This window comes from Orcinus orca, chromosome 18 (assembly GCF_937001465.1).
Source record: "Orcinus orca chromosome 18, mOrcOrc1.1, whole genome shotgun sequence".
In the NCBI taxonomy this organism is placed as follows: domain Eukaryota; kingdom Metazoa; phylum Chordata; class Mammalia; order Artiodactyla; family Delphinidae; genus Orcinus; species Orcinus orca.
This window is the reverse complement of record NC_064576.1, coordinates 27,965,775-27,981,605: the sequence shown is the minus strand read 5'-3', so window position 1 is coordinate 27,981,605 and position 15,831 is coordinate 27,965,775. Positions and strand designations below refer to the sequence as shown.

Below are 15,831 nucleotides of genomic sequence, written 5' to 3'. Positions count from 1 at the left end.
GCTCTGTCACTTGCTAGCTGTGTCCCCATGCTTCAGTTTACTCATCTACAAAATAGGGATCATAATACTGTCATGCCTGGCACATAGTAGATACAAATAGTTTTAGCAATGATAAAGATTCATGTGAAATGTGTTTTCTTAATAATTTAGATTCTGTTCAAATATTTAACTTACTTTGACTCTCCAAGAAAAATTCATGTTTTTCCTTTCTAATTTTTATTAAAAAGAGTATTTCAAATCATCACCTATTGTTTTTCATAGGTTGGGGTGTGCGTGTGTGTGCCTATGTGTACACATGTGTAGACACACATGCAAATGTGTGCATTCATGTGTGTGTGCATTCATGTGTGTATGCCTACATGTGTGAGTGCATATGGGTGTGTGTCTGTGCAAACAAGTGAAAATGTGTGTTTGATTGTGTACATGTGTACACATGCTTGTGTGTGCCTAAATATATGTGTGAGTATTTACGTGTGCTTTTGTGTGTATATGAGTACCTATGTTCATGGTTGTGTATGTGTGTGCTTCCTGGGACCTTTTAGGGACAGTAGTCATCTTTTTTTTTTTTTCCTTTACCAAGCATAATTAAATTCTGTAGATCTCTTAAAAGTAAAATAAGATCGTCTCCCTCCCTTATAAAAAAACTTTCAATGTTCTCTTATTTCAGGTAGAATAAAGTTCTAAACTTTAGCAATGGCCTTTCACATGTTCAGTAAAGTCCAGCCAAACTGATCTTTTTTCTATTCCAGGCTCACTTCTGCCTTAACACTTCTGTGTATGCTATTCCCACTTTGGGAAGCTCTATTCCCATATTGTCACCTTCTCAAAGAGATCGTTTCTGACCATTGAATATAATTAAGTCACCACCCCCTCCTTCAACCCCAGCATTGCAGGCACCAGGCACTCTTTTTTACTTTCTTCATAGCATATATTATTATCTGGAAATGTGGCATTCATTTACACGTTTGATTGCATATTGCCTGCCACTCATCAAGTTAGAATGGAAGCTTCTTGAGGGCTAAGCCCATCTGTATTGTTCACAGCTATCCCATAACTTGGGGCCCATAGTAGGCTTTCCATAACTATTTGTGGGTTGAAAGAATGCATAAATATTGAAGACATATACACTATGAGGCACTGCTTCCCACAGTTGAGCTCAAAATATTATTTTACATTACTACATTAAATAGCACACTCTTCTTTATTGACTATATGAACTTTAAAATTTAGGAAACCTTATACTGATATGTGCCCTATTTAATATAAAGAGATCAAGGTCTTGACAACACAACCAACACAAATATTACAAGGGAGGAGTTGCAGTGCTTAATGTTATGGAGTTTCTTTTTGTGTACTCAAATCTAGAAGCAGAATCCTGGGAATTTTTTTTCTCAGTCACTAGCATTCAAATTCCACATATTTCATTCAGGCAACAAGGGGATAAAAAAATCAGCAAAGGGTATTGGTGTAGAATGGTTGTCTCTTTCAGGGTTAATAATTTCATTATTTGCATGAAAAAGGATCAAATTTTTTATTGCTGCTTTTAGCAGGAATGTACACATTCTCAGACATCTGCATACAAGTAAAAACTTGAGTCAACATCTAGCTGCTTCCAAATATCTATACCTTTGATGTTGCACTGATGCAACCTCAGAGATTTCATGATCAATCTTAGCAGGGCCACAGGGCATGGGGATCCAGAGTGTAAAAGTGCCTTCTGTGGACGTTCTTTACCCATGTGGTATCCTCTGTAGATCAGAGGCACTTTGGCTGGCACTGTGAATGTGGAAAACACATGTAGAAGCAATAGGAAAAGCAAAATTCCATTAAAATCAGAAGCAGATATACTAAAGGGTAATCATAAATTACTGACGTGTTTTCACTGACTACACGGAGTTTTATATTATAGTAAATATAGCTTACATTTCAGAACTTTATAGATTTTAATCTTCCTATTATTTGTTGCCAACACAACTAGTCAAAATTTGTAGTTTTAACACACAGTTATAAGTACCAGCAGCAGATACCAGATTTGTATATCATGGACTTTAACAAATTGGTATACTTATCTAAATCCAGTGTTTAAATAGAAAATCTGCTAATGAATGTCAATTTTACAAAACTTCTCCAAAGTTCAGAAGTTCCACAGCATGTTGGAAGTTGATAGGTAGAGTTGTGTCTTGTGGAATGTTCCATGAAATGTGTATACAGACTATTACAAAATATGTTTAGTGCACCTGGAAAAGGCTAAGAGCATAGCATTCAATGAATCAAAATAGAGTCCTAGTTCAGTATTTGCTAGTGGCCCAAATGGCTCCAAGATTAAAATATTGTCTCACTGAGTCTCAATGTGTTTCAGAGATATATAAATCCCTACATACTTCTGCGTACCTTTAACAATCTTCAGCTCTTTGGCATGATCTCAGTGAGTGTTTATACTGTTCCTGAGTTTTAATGAATAGTTTTATCATCTTGGTTCTAGTCTATCATTAACCTCATCACGTTTTCTATGCTTTAAGGGGGCCAGAGCCTTGACAATCTCATCAAAGTGACCCCTAAAGTAAACAGAAGTAACCCAGGGTGAGGATTATATCATATCTTTCTTCCTTCCCATCAATTTGTGCATCAAATTCTGCATCAATTTGTGGCTCTCATTAGAGAAGCTATGCTGAAAAATCTGTGGAGTCAGAAAGTATGAGTTCCATTACTTACTGGCTGGGTGCCTTGGAGCAAGTCCCTCGAACACTGAGCTGAGGCTTCTTTAGTTTTAAAATGAGGATCATAATGTCTGTTCCACCTTTGTCATTTGATTATTAAGGATCAAGTGCAATAATGGATATAAAATCCCTTTAACGCAAGAAGGCACTACAAATGGAAATTATTAACAAAATATAGTTTAATTATAGCTATAGGATTATGTAGAATACTGAAAAGGGCTGGCCAGGTGAGAGTTTTTGGCAAATAGTTCCAGAATTGATCTTTTTAACTCAATCTTGCCCTAATTTTATGGTTTTATTTTGACTGTAAATGGGAAACTGAACTAGTATACCAATGATTTGTATGGAGGTCAAAATTTTTACTCTTTTTTTTTTTTTTTTTTTGCGCTACGCGGGCCTCTCACTGTTGTGGCCTCTCCCGTTGCGGAGCACAGGCTCCAGACGCGCAGGCCCAGCGGCCATGGCTCACGGGCCCAGCTGCTCCACGGTATGTGGGATCCTCCCGGACCGGGGCACGAACCCGTGTCCCCTGCATCGGCAGGCGGACTCTCAACCACTGCGCCACCAGGGAAGTCCTGCTTATTAATTTTTTAGCACTATTTGCTTGGACTGATGTGAGGATTAAATCATATAAATCACGTAAATCACTTAGAACAGTGCCTGGCACATCATGAATTTTCTGAAACCATTAATTATTGTTTATTATTTCTATGCAGTTATAGTTAGGTCCAAATATATATTTTCAGAGTCAACACTGAAAAACTCCAACCCCTTGAGATGATCTCTATTTTAATAAACATTTTATAGTAAAATATTTCTATAATAAAAATGTTTCTCCATTTTAATAAATATTTGAAACCACTTGATGTAAGTTGACCATTTCTCTGATCATTTCTTCCATGTTTTAAAGGGGCCAAAGTCTTGACAATCTCATCAAAGTGGCTCCAGAAATAAACAGAACTAACCAAGGGTGAGGTTTATGGAACTTCTTTCTCCATTTTCTTCTATTCAACCTCGAAAATATGATAAAACTCATGTCCCATCACAGAGACAGTCAATAATGGGACCCAAAATCAATACCTCTATGTCAGAAACCTAGTCTTCAAGTCCTTATTCAGGGCTCCCTGGTTGTGGATATTTGTGGAGGAATTCCTTAAAATATGGGAATAATCTCTTATCAGTGTGGGATTTGTGTTCCATGTTTGGGATTTCCTCAAAATGAATCGATTTTCCTCCTGGGATGAAATATCTTCCCCATACAATTTCTTAGACATAAGCAGCCTAAGAGAAGGTCTTCATGTGAAGAAAATTCTCCTTCCTTTATCCTTCATCATTTTTTGCCTCTTCTCTTATGTTTACACTCAAACAATTCCTAAAGTTGGGAGGTTATTTTTTAAAATTATACTTAGTTTATTGAAATAATAAAGAATACAAAGAATGACATTTGTCTTTTATAGAGAGAATTTTCTTTAAGGTACATCATGTTGAGTAAACAGAGATGTAAAAAAAATCACGAATCTATAAATATATATTGTTATGCTAGTTTGAATGCGAGTTAAATATAAAAGATACCAAGGTATATATTTCCTTTCTGACAGATATTCTATCTTACTTGGTGTATAGGAATTCTATTTTTACAGTAGGTAGATATCATATAAAGTTTATTAGACTAGATCAGGAGTCAGAAACTTTTGCTTAAAGAGCTAGGTAGTAAATATTTCAGGTTTGGGGGACCAAAACAGTCTCTATTTTAACTAGTCAACTAGCAACCATTGATAATACATTGTAAAGGAATGGGCATGGCTGTGTTCCAATAAAACTTTACTTATATAACAAGACTACAGGCTGAATTTAGCCTGAGGACCATAGTTTGCTGACTCCTGGACTAAACAGTATTTCATGTGGGTGAGTGAAGAGGATCAACTCTGAATGTACTTGGAACAGCTTCTGAAACAAAGCCTCCCTTGCATATCTTGTTTTATTCACTTTATGGTTGGACCAAAGATTTTATCATTCTTTTATCTGATTATTTAGTGCTAAATTGTCCTTAGATTTTGTTCACTAAATAAGAACATAACGCATTGCCACTGTCTGAGGGTCAGGTACTGAATCCAGAGACCATGTAATACTTCATGTTACAGATAAAAGAGTCAATGAAAGACAGCTATCCCTTGTCCCTCTTCCAAGATGACTTAGTTTGTAAAGTGAAGATGGCCTTAATGATATGACCTTTCCCGTGCAGTGTGTGAGCCTCGTTTCAGTCCCCACCCTCTGCCATGTATTGCATTAGGTCATGTGTCCATCTCTTCTACTTGGTAGTGAAATTTTTGAGTTCAGAGAATACTTATTAGCTGTATAATCTTGGACACATAGTTTAAACTCCTTTAAGCCTCAGCTTCTTTATCTGTAAAGTGGGGATTGTAAGAATTACCTTCTTCATGAATTACCAGAAAAATTATATGCTATCAAGCTTATGAAGCACTTATTCCTCAAGTACTTATTAGATATTATCTATTGATATTATTATTACTGTTACTGTTTTTCTTCATTGTTGGATCCTCATTGCACCACTCAATGCCTAGTTCAAAGAAGATACCAAAGAAATTATCTGTTAGGTTGGATTTTATGAAATTGTGACATTCAATAATTTTTGATCCACAAGAGGACAATTTCATATAGTTCAATATAATAGAATGCAATAATTTACATGGAAGGATTTGTACATGATAAAATTAGTTTATAGGTTAATGCTAAAGATTAGTTCAGGGATATAAGCCTTTCCAGTCTTTTTTCTTTTCAGGATGTATAACAAATTGTCCAATAATAAGGTATATCAAATTAGGCATCTTGTTCAGGCCTTCTGGTGTTAGAGTTGGTATGAAGGCCCAGTACGATAACAGAAATGTCTCTTTAGAGCTATTATTGCCTATTTGTTTAGAATAAAAGCAAGTTATATAATCTGAAGTCTTCCTTGTTCTGACTTAGCATTGCATGAAGCATGATTCTGAACTGATTAATATCTTGGAGTAGCCTGAATGTTACATATTAATATTATGTATATTACCTCCATACCTTAGAATCAGGAAATAGCCTCTTTTTTAAAAAATCCCAGGTTTTTGTTTTGTTTTGTTTCGAGGGGAGGGAAGCAAGGAACACGTGCAAATGACCAACAGCTTAAATTTTTCTCTTGTTCATTACAATCATCAAAAATATTCTTGGAAAACAAGGAGTTTACGAGCAATTTAAATTTGAGGTTGTCTTAAAAGAAATAAGAATAAAACTAAATTAAATTTTCATATATATGTAGTTGTATAAGAAATGAATTGATAGTAGCCACCTGCTTTTACAGAGGGCTAAAAAAAGAACTCAAGATGAAGTTTTGAATTAACAACAATCACTTGATTCAATATTAAGATTGAAAAAAAATGTACAAATTGTAATTGATTTGACTTGATTTTACCCCCTTATTGAAATTTACAACATTTTTTAGGAACCAGGATCTGAACCATCTTATCAAAGTGACTCCCTCAGCAAAAAAAAGGTAAGCTTATTAAGATTATTGAAGACTCGTGAGCAAGTCTTCAATTTATGCCCCAGAATAAGATTATTTGGCTAAGGACATTTGAAAGGGGACATGAAAAAAATGAGAACAAATTGATTTGTTGTGTGTAATAATGGTAGATAGATTTTTTCTTTTATTGTGTTGCTTCAATTTATTACATTATAATTTTGTTCAAATTGTAATACTGAAGCAAATTCTGTTTAATGACTATTTGAGAAATTCACTGGACACAACAGTAGCATAAGTAGGTTATTACTGCAAGTTTATAGTAAATAAACTATAAGTTCATAAAACTGAATAAACCAAAGAATATTGGCTTTCTTCTCTTTCACAAACCCAAGGATTAATAAAAATTAAATGACTCTTCAGAAAATTGGTGACATAACATTCTAATACTTGATTAGAATATTTCTACATGATTTTGATTATACTCCTGTCTTCTTGAAAAGTTAAGACCCATCATTCACTGGAGCAAAAGTTAAGAAAAACGTGACAGAGTAACTCCAAGCTACCTCTCAAGATTATTATGATGATAATGTTGGTGAAAAGCATTGTGCAGATGTAAGGAATTATTGTGAATAGAGAGAGGAAGGATGTTAGCAGAAGGGAGCATGTGGTTTGGGGTCCAGCTATGGTTTCAATCCTAGTTCACCCTCAGTCATTTCTTAGGTATCTGGCCCAAAGAGGGTCTTAATTTCTATGAAACTCAATTTATTTATAAAGAGAGAATGGTAATATTTAACTCAGTTGTTTTGAGGATTTAAAAAAGATAACTAATGTAACTAATATATATAAAGTAGAAACTCGGTAAATTTATCACTTTTTGTCTAGGATCCCATGGAATGATTCACAAGCATCAGAAGAAACAATGCCAGCCATTGTTTCTGATTTCCAACTGAATTTGACCTTTTATTTTATTTTGTTTTAGCAGTGAACAAGATCTTGATGAACTTATTAACGTAAGCCCCAAAGCTGTCAAAAACACAGCCGGGTAAGAGAAGGATGTGATTTATTTACTTTGCTTTGTTTCTCCCTAACTAAGTACAATTTGAATATAAATGACTTGTAATCATTCTATGGGCAAACTGAATATAAATCTTGAAAAGTCATCACAATTTTTGTATGTCCCTGAAAACTTAGATATCTATTTGCTAATAAAAAGAAAGGCAGCTCAAGTAAAGCAATTGAAGGGAGTGATTGGGGTAGAAACATAGTTAGTCTATGCCCTGTTCATGTTTTGTAGTATTGATGTTAATACCTTTGTCTCTGGATTTGGTTAAATTTATGAATGATAGTTAATTTTTTGAAAAGAGCGTCCTGGACACCTCATTAGTTGTAAGCAATACCATTCACCTCGTTTTCAGAGGGTGTTTTCGGTGGAAATTTTATGAGGTTCATTATTTCTTAGATGGTTTGCTGCTCGCAGCAAAGTAATGGATCTAAAATTTGATAATTCTTTAAGTAGTACCTATAATGATAAAAATGAAATTCACTTTTTGTCTCTGGTTATATGAAGATTTTTATATCATTATACACTACTATTATATGTATGTACGTATATATTTATATATATATATATATTTAAGAATGTTTTTATGATTTCACTTTTTTGAGTTTAACTGGTATGTACAAAAATTGCAAAACTTTGGAGATGGAAGGAAGGAACCTCAGAAAACTCATAGCCCAGTTACTATGAACACTTGCAAACCACTGTTCCAGTCAAACCTATTCTATTTACAGAAGAGGAAATTAAGACTCAGAAAGGTTAAGTGATGTGACCAGTGTCACAGAGAAAACTAGTGGAAGACGAATAGTAGTTCTGTGATCTGTTAGGTGGTGAATAATTACTGAGCACCTACTGGGTTTGAAGCTTACAGCTAGGTATCATTAGGTGCACATTAGGTATAATTATAGGCCGTGGATGCCAAAAAGAGAATTCAGTAGACATACTCAATCTTATTAATAGCAAGCAATTATCATAGTTTAAAGCTAATTATGTATTGGGGGCAAAGAGATGGGACTCCAAGACAATAATAGGTTGTCAATTTAATATATTACATTTTGGGACGCTTATGTACTGCTTGCTGAATATAGAATGTATTGTCAGTGAGTTGCATTTAAAAAGAAAAGGAGAAATGAAATAGCTAATAAACATGACAGGCAGTAAAATTCACATTCATAGATTCCTAGGGGTAGAAGATGTTAGAGATGGGCAGAGGCTTAGAGATGAACAAATCCAATCTCCCAATTTTACAAATGAGAACACTGAAGTATTCCGGGCAAAAGTCTCATAATCTTCTGTGAGTTCTTCCAACTCCCAGCCCAACTCCTGGTCTTTAAATCACAGCATGGAGACTTTGATCTTAAAATAGGTGAAAGTTGATTCAGTACCTCAGGAAATAGTGGAAACTATCAAGCTAGGACTTTTGCTCCTGCCATGGGACAGCCTGGAGATGTTCTCTACTACTTTCATAGGGTCACTTGAAATATTACTTCACAGTCTTTGAAGTGACAATGGCACAAATTTGTGCCAATGACCGCAAAACACTTTACAACTTTTGAACTACGTGAAAATAATAATAGCTAAATATTTCAATGTATCCCTATACCCTTAAAGCAAAATAAATGAAAGCAGTAACTTGAGTAGGAAAAATGTTACATTTTTCCTGGATAAAATTTAGATATAAGATTCCTGTGTTTGTAGGATCCAGGGTCTGAAAAAAGCGTCTGTAAGTTTTCAATTCATTAAGTTGCATGATGCTATCAGTCAAGGCAATTCAGGACCATTACTGAGATCCTTGCTTTATTGACACAAGGTGTCGTCTTTTTAAGAGAAGTGGTAAAACATAGCACGCGTTTATATATATGTTTTCTAAGCTAGTGTTTCTCAAATTGTGGGTCACATCCCATTAAATGGTCCTGTAATTAATTTAGTGAGCGGCAGTCAGCATTTTTTCCCGGTTAGCTAGAGTGAAGTAGAGCAGAAAACATGAGAGTTCTTACGTAGTGGGTGTCTTATTTTGTGAAATTTATGTTTTATTATGTGTGTGTGTCTGTCTGTCTGACTGAAAACAGGAAGTATTGGGCTGTGATGTAAATTGTATTTTTTAATGAGCTCTATGATGTAGTAGTTTGAATAGCACAGTTCTAAGATTTGGAATGAACCAAGTTTTCTGTACTGAGCAGAACAGTAAAAACGGGAGTTCTCATGTTTGTGTTTGCATTTTTTTATGCAGCTTACTCCTAATTATGCTGGTTGGTGAATATTATATGTAGTTACACTAAAATATTGTGATTGATTTTATGTATTAAAAGGTTGTGGCCTTTGACATATTATTTCCTCTACAAAGTTTTATTTTTTGTACTTTTTTTCTTTTAATGTATGAAATTATCCTCATTTTAAAGATCGTCTTTCAGGCATAATTTAACTTTATAACAGGTTTTTGTAATCAATTTATACAAGAAAATTTTATTTTGGATAGTTGTCATATGTTTATCATTTCTTTGATAGTGTTTGCAGATACCAGCTGATTATCTTTAATTGATAATATTACTATTGAAGATAATTCAAAACAGTAAACATTCATTTAGGGGCTTTCTGTCTACTGTGGAGATCTGAGAACAAGGATGAAGAGATCAAACTCAGTGAAGCCATGAGCTGGGAAGCAAATTCTATGGAAAGGCTTAGGGGTTGGGGAAGGAAATGCAGACCTTTTTCTCAGACTTTGATGACTAACCTCTAAGTGGCCTTCCTTCAGTTCCTAACCTTGCATCAGTCTTTTTGAAGAGTAAACCATACTTTATTTTTATATAAGGGAAAAGGACTTTTGGGGGGAAGAAGGTACAGGCAGGTAGCTGCCAAAATTTACTGAAAGCAGGTGTTATCAATCCCAAGATTTCTTGCTATTGTGGGCTCTTCTGTGAATAAATATTATAAAGCGATTTAGAGGAACACGTTGAAAAATCACTACTTTCCAGCCCTTAGAAGCAAAGTATTATACAGAGGCAATGAGTGATAGCAAACCAGGTGGGAGGAAATACTGTTCTCCGACTGAGGAAAGAAACTGATAGGGTTTCAACTAGGAAGTGGACAGTTATCAGAGTATGTCCCTAATTTACCATGATTTCAGCTTTTTAAGTCATGGTAGAGGAAAGAAAAGTCACAATTTTGATGGATTACTGGAACTCTCTTTGCCAAGACTTATGTTAAGTATAATCCTAGTTTGGGAGTTTCTTATTTTTTTAAAAAATGGTATATTTAGCTGGTGAATATGATTTTTAAAATATCAAGGACCTTAGAATCAGTTTGTATCGTCATACTGTTAAAACATTCCAGAGTAAAAGTGGTCAATCATGAGATGTTTGCTGTGAACTCTGAGTTAGTGTGCCCTTGTAGATGGGCTCTGACAATAAGTGTATGAAGTCAGAGTAATTCTTCTCCTGATCCAACATAATTAGTCCTCCCTGGATTGGTTTGAAAATTTATTTCAAGGGGGTTCTATGCCAAACCAATATGTCTTATACTAAATGATAAACTAGCTAATCCCTTCTTCCAATTCCAGCCACCTTAAACCTGTATTATCTCTAACACAAGCTGCTTTAATTTTTTTTTCCATTTGAAGAAATCAAGATCTTGATAAACTCATCAAAGTGAATCCTGAAACTCTCTCCAACAACCAAAGGTAATAGAACTGTATTAATTTTTGTGCTTTGGGTAGGAAGAATGTTTTGTTTTACAATTATTTCAAGCACATTTATAACCTTAATGATCTTACCAAAAGAATTTATTTATAATTAACCTGCTTGCTTTTTATTTTTCTTTTTAAAGAAACCAGGATCTCAATAACCTCATCAAAGTGAATCCTGAAGTAATCAGAAGCAATCAAAGGTAATCAAATAAAAACAGTCATTTCACATTCTCATGTCTGTTGCCCCTGAGTGGAGTAGATTTATTATATTGCTTTATAGACCTAGCACAAACAAAACAACCTATCACTAATTGGAGTTTATTTTTTTCTCTTTTTCTCCTTTGAACAGCCAAGCTTTGGACAATCTTATTGAAGTGAAACCTTCACCTCTCAGAAATACTAAGCGGTAAATGACTTTGCCTAACTATCTTGACATGCATTTAAAAAAGAACCCAAGGTTCTAGGTTAGGAATGTCCTTTCTTGCTCGCTTTCTTGCTTTCTTTCTTCTCTTTTTCTAAAAGAAGGCTTTCGTTTTTCTTGAGTGTTCAAATGAGCACACATTTATAACCCATGTGTTTCCTGTCCGCCGAGAATATGCTACACTCTTCTGGAATCAATTGCACTCTTTTGGACTCAGTTTTGTACTTCTAATTTTCACGAAGACAAGTTAGGGTTTGTTGCCTATAGGAGATAGAGTATCAGGACTGATATGAAAAATGAGTGAAATTAAATAAGAGGAAAACATATTTTGGAGAAGCTGGACCAAATCGGTGGTTTACACAGATGCCTACAGAGCATTGGAGCATTGGAAAGGATATTCAGTCTTCAAAATTACAGATCCACAGCTCATGTGGGCTCACAAAATATTCCAGCAGATTTTAACCTTGAACTTCCATTTTGAGTTTTGTAAATATCTTATAATTCACTATCTTTATGTCATATCTTTCACCAAAAGAGCTTATTGATAATGCACCAGAGTGCGTTGTATGAGAAGCCCAGATTGTTCTGCTGACCTGAAATTTTGCCATAATAAATATATAGCTGGGAATTAAAGTCTCAAAATTCTGGGGTGAAGAAAGCAAATTAACATATGGAAAAGTGCTTTGAAGCCACAGGGAGAAAGAGGATAGTGTGACATGCTCATCGGCCTAAATCTTATGGCTTTTTGTTTTCTACATTAGTGGTTTTTTTTTTTTTTTGGAGTATAATTGCTTTACAATGTTGTGTTAGTTTCTGCTGTACAATGAAGTGAGTCAGCTGTCTGTAAACCTATACCCCTTCCCTCTTGGACCTCCCTCCCACCCCGCCCCCCCATCCCACCCATGTAGGTCGTCACAGAGAACCGAGCTGAGCTTCCTGTGCTTTATAGCATGCTCCCACCAGCTATCTGTTTTACACATGGGAGTGTGTATATGTCAATCCTAGTGTTTTAATTTGCCTTTTATGTTTGTGTGTTTTTATCACAAGGTGTTGGGGTGTCTGAGGTAGGAAGGTACCAAGGCAATTGAAGAGCAATTGCTAATTAGAGAGCAGTATTTATTGAACACCTCTGGTGTGCCTGGCAATTTATATACATTTAATCCTCACAACAACCAGCCCCATGAGAAATATATTCACGCATGCTATTCTATAGAAGAAGAAACTATAGCTCAAAGATATAAAATAAACTTCTCAAGAAAGAAAACACATCCTGGATCTAAACCCAAGTCCTTCTGATGTCACTACTGGAAGAACAAAAGATCGGGAGCAAAAAACCCTCAGATTTACCCCTTCTTTCTGTCCTTTATTCTCCTAACAGTCCCTTCCTTTCTAATTCCCCTCCCACCCCTGCAGTTAAAGGACTACAATTAGATACACTTTTTTTCTAGAAAATTATTGTGGAAATGACAGAGAGGAGATGAAGATTTGTCTTATAGAGATTTTCTAATAACTGAAATAATAGCGGACTTTTGGTGCCGACCCTGCCACTGGTAAGCGTATGGAAATATCTTTGATAAGTAAAAGCATTTCTTCAGAGTGGTACTTGTAGGGGCAGATTTTTATTTTTATTAGTAACAGTTTTAGGAGGTTCCCAACCCATGTTGGAAGTGGTTAGGTTTAACAAGTACGTATGGAATAACTAACAGTGGCTACTGTAGCCAACTTCTCCCTTAGCGGCTGTTTCCATTAACTGTAGCGCCCTCTGTCTCTCTCTCTCTCTCCCCCACTCCTGTTCCCTCCTTCCTCCTCTCCCTCCTCCCTTTCCCCTTCTTCTGACTTTTGCCTCCTTCCCTTCCTCCTTCTGCAAATGCACTGTTGACAGATAATGGTAACTTTCTCATAAGAGTTTTGCCTTTTGTTTATTAGAAGAAGCTAATTTCATAAAAAGTAATTTGTATTTCAGCAACTCCTAACAAAGTATCTATAAGAAGAGGACATTTTCCTTATACAGATAGGATTACTATAAAAAAGAAATTTAAAAATATTGACTATCATGTTGTTTTCAGATGGCAGCCTTTTCTAAGGATTTATTTTTAAACTTTTTATTGAGGTATAGTTGATATATAATATGATATAAATTACAGGTATATGATATAGTGATTCACAATTTTAAAGGTTATACTCCACTTATAGTTATTACAAACTATTTGCCATATTCTCCATATCATAGAATATATCCTTGTAGCTTATTTTATACCTAATGGTTTGTACCTCTCAATTGCCTACCCCTATGTTGCCCCTCTCCCCCTTGCCTCTCCCCACTGGTAACCACTCGTTTGTTCTGTATATCAGATGGCAGCTTGATCCACAAATCTAACCTAAGTGATGTCTGACTATTCTTTAGTAGTTACACCAGATTTGATGATAATCAGCCAGGATGTTCAAGAATTACTGCAGAACAAACAGGAAAGACTAAGCTGCCTATTTGAAAAAAGTGACTTCATTCAATATGTTCAGTCACCTGTATCTGCAATGTATTTATGTGGCCCACTTGATTTTAATGGGTAAAGAGAGGGGGCATTTTAACATGACTCCCAGTAGGAATAACAGCCACAAGGCACTTTTACATCCAATTCAATGTGACAGGAGCACTGATTATTTAATAGTATAACAGCAGTGAATCAGAGTTCCTTTTATGTGACTTTGCTGACATTTCCAGCAGCTGTATATTTAATTCACAGTTAGGGGTGGAATAAATTTCAGTCATGGATCAGAATGTAAGCAGGTGTCCCTGAGCTCTTTCTAGGAACACAACAACTTGAGCAAATGCAGATGTGTACAGAATTTTCATTTATTCAGGGAGAAACTGTGAATTTTAGCAATGACAGTTTCACATTTTCATGAACCAACATTAAAGGGGGATATTCAATTATCGGTAGCCTATAAACTGCTGCTCCCACGTAAAGATTGAAAAACATCTAGTGATACAGGTCTTTACAGTTAGAAAAGGCAACCTTTATCTAAAGCAAAAAAAATATTCTGAACTATTTGTAGTATTATACGGCCATCTTTATAAGGGCTTCCTCTTTGCTAAGACATACCTTGTTAATATCCCAATAAGAAGTTTCCTTCCTATCTTCCTATTGAATATTTCTCATACTTCTGCTCAAGACAGAATGCTGGAGGTGGGAGGTAACCTTGACTCCTTCCATTGCTTCATTCCCCATAATCAGTAGGTCACTGTGGATGCTTCTCCTAGTTATCTCAGGAACCGAGACATTTCATCATCCCAACTGCTACTATGGCCCAGCTTACTGTTAAGTCTCCTCACTGGTCCCTCTGCTGTCTCTGGTACCTTCTGCCCTTCAATCTGTCTGCCATGCTGTAGAGTGATCTTCTTAAAACACAAATCTGATCCTGTCCTTCCTCTGATGAAATCCTCCAGTGGCTTCACATTGCCACTGGACAACAGTGTACCCCTTAACCTGGTTTCCAAAGCTTACCATGATGTTGCCTCCACAGGCCTCCCCAGCCCCATTCCCTATGCTCCACCCACAAGCAAAGCCCACCCACACACCCCCTGACATGAGCACGCCTCGCTCCTCTGTCATCGTTGCTGCATGGATAACTGCTACTTATCCTTTAGGTGTCAGCTTAGGTGTCTTTTACTCAGGCTCTGGGAAGCCCAACCTGACCCATCACTTCTGCATCAGGTCATTCTGGATGTTCTCAAGCTCTCTGTTCTTCTGTCCTATGATATTTGTCTCTTGGCATTATTATTTAATAATCTCTCATCCACTATTGGATTTTTTAAGGGCAAAGATTGGATCTGTCTTGCTCATGTCTTTATCTACAATTCATGGCACAATGCTTGGCACGTATTAGGTGCTTAATAAATATTCTTTGAGTTACAAGCTAAATTTCAAAACTAATCAAGACCTGTGATCATCCAACTAGACAAAGCCCATTGCCTTATAACTCTAACACTCTGAGCCCCATGAGTGAAACTAGGCTGATGGATCTGATATCCTATGACTGGTCTCCTTGCTTAAGCCAAAAACTCTATTTTGAAACATAATCTCAATGAACCATGGTGAATTAGAGCCACTGAAATTCTTGGTCACATCTTATATTTAAAATACCTAAATTGATCATTTTCTCTATGGACCTGTTAATTTCTTTAATATAAAATCTTTAAGACTCCCTCATTGAACAAATTATGAAAATATGTAAAGCTGGGACCATTTTGCAAATTCAGTAGAGTTGAAGAATTATAGCAGTTATCTCACTGTATTCTACACTCCCTTCAGAGAGATAAATATTCCTTTGAACTAAAGCTTAAAGCCTTAGTTTTAGTTCTTGGCATAAAAGAAGTACCATAGTAAATTTTCTGTATGGAGGTTTTTAATTTTGCAAATGTGTTTGATACTCTGCGAAAACGAT

General features: G+C 35.7%; 1 protein-coding gene across 18 annotated transcripts in view; it reads left to right on the top strand.

Moving 5' to 3' along the window:
• SCEL (sciellin) overlaps positions 1–15,831 on the top strand; it is a 140,942-nt gene that overhangs the window by 88,229 nt on the left and 36,882 nt on the right. For 14 of the 18 annotated variants that reach the window (XR_007472993.1, XM_049700982.1, XM_049700991.1 and 11 more), the window contains 7 exons: positions 2,522–2,580; positions 3,628–3,687; positions 6,208–6,258; positions 7,208–7,270; positions 10,902–10,961; positions 11,108–11,167; positions 11,317–11,373. Coding sequence is in view for 17 of the 18 variants with exons in the window: in XM_049700982.1 (XP_049556939.1) it covers positions 2,522–2,580; positions 3,628–3,687; positions 6,208–6,258; positions 7,208–7,270; positions 10,902–10,961; positions 11,108–11,167; positions 11,317–11,373 (410 nt within the window). In the remaining variant the exon portion in view is untranslated. The remainder of the gene's footprint in view (positions 1–2,521; positions 2,581–3,627; positions 3,688–6,207; positions 6,259–7,207; positions 7,271–10,901; positions 10,962–11,107; positions 11,168–11,316; positions 11,374–15,831) is intronic. The other 4 variants (XM_049700989.1, XM_049700978.1, XM_049700979.1 and 1 more) reach the window with 3 other exon arrangements.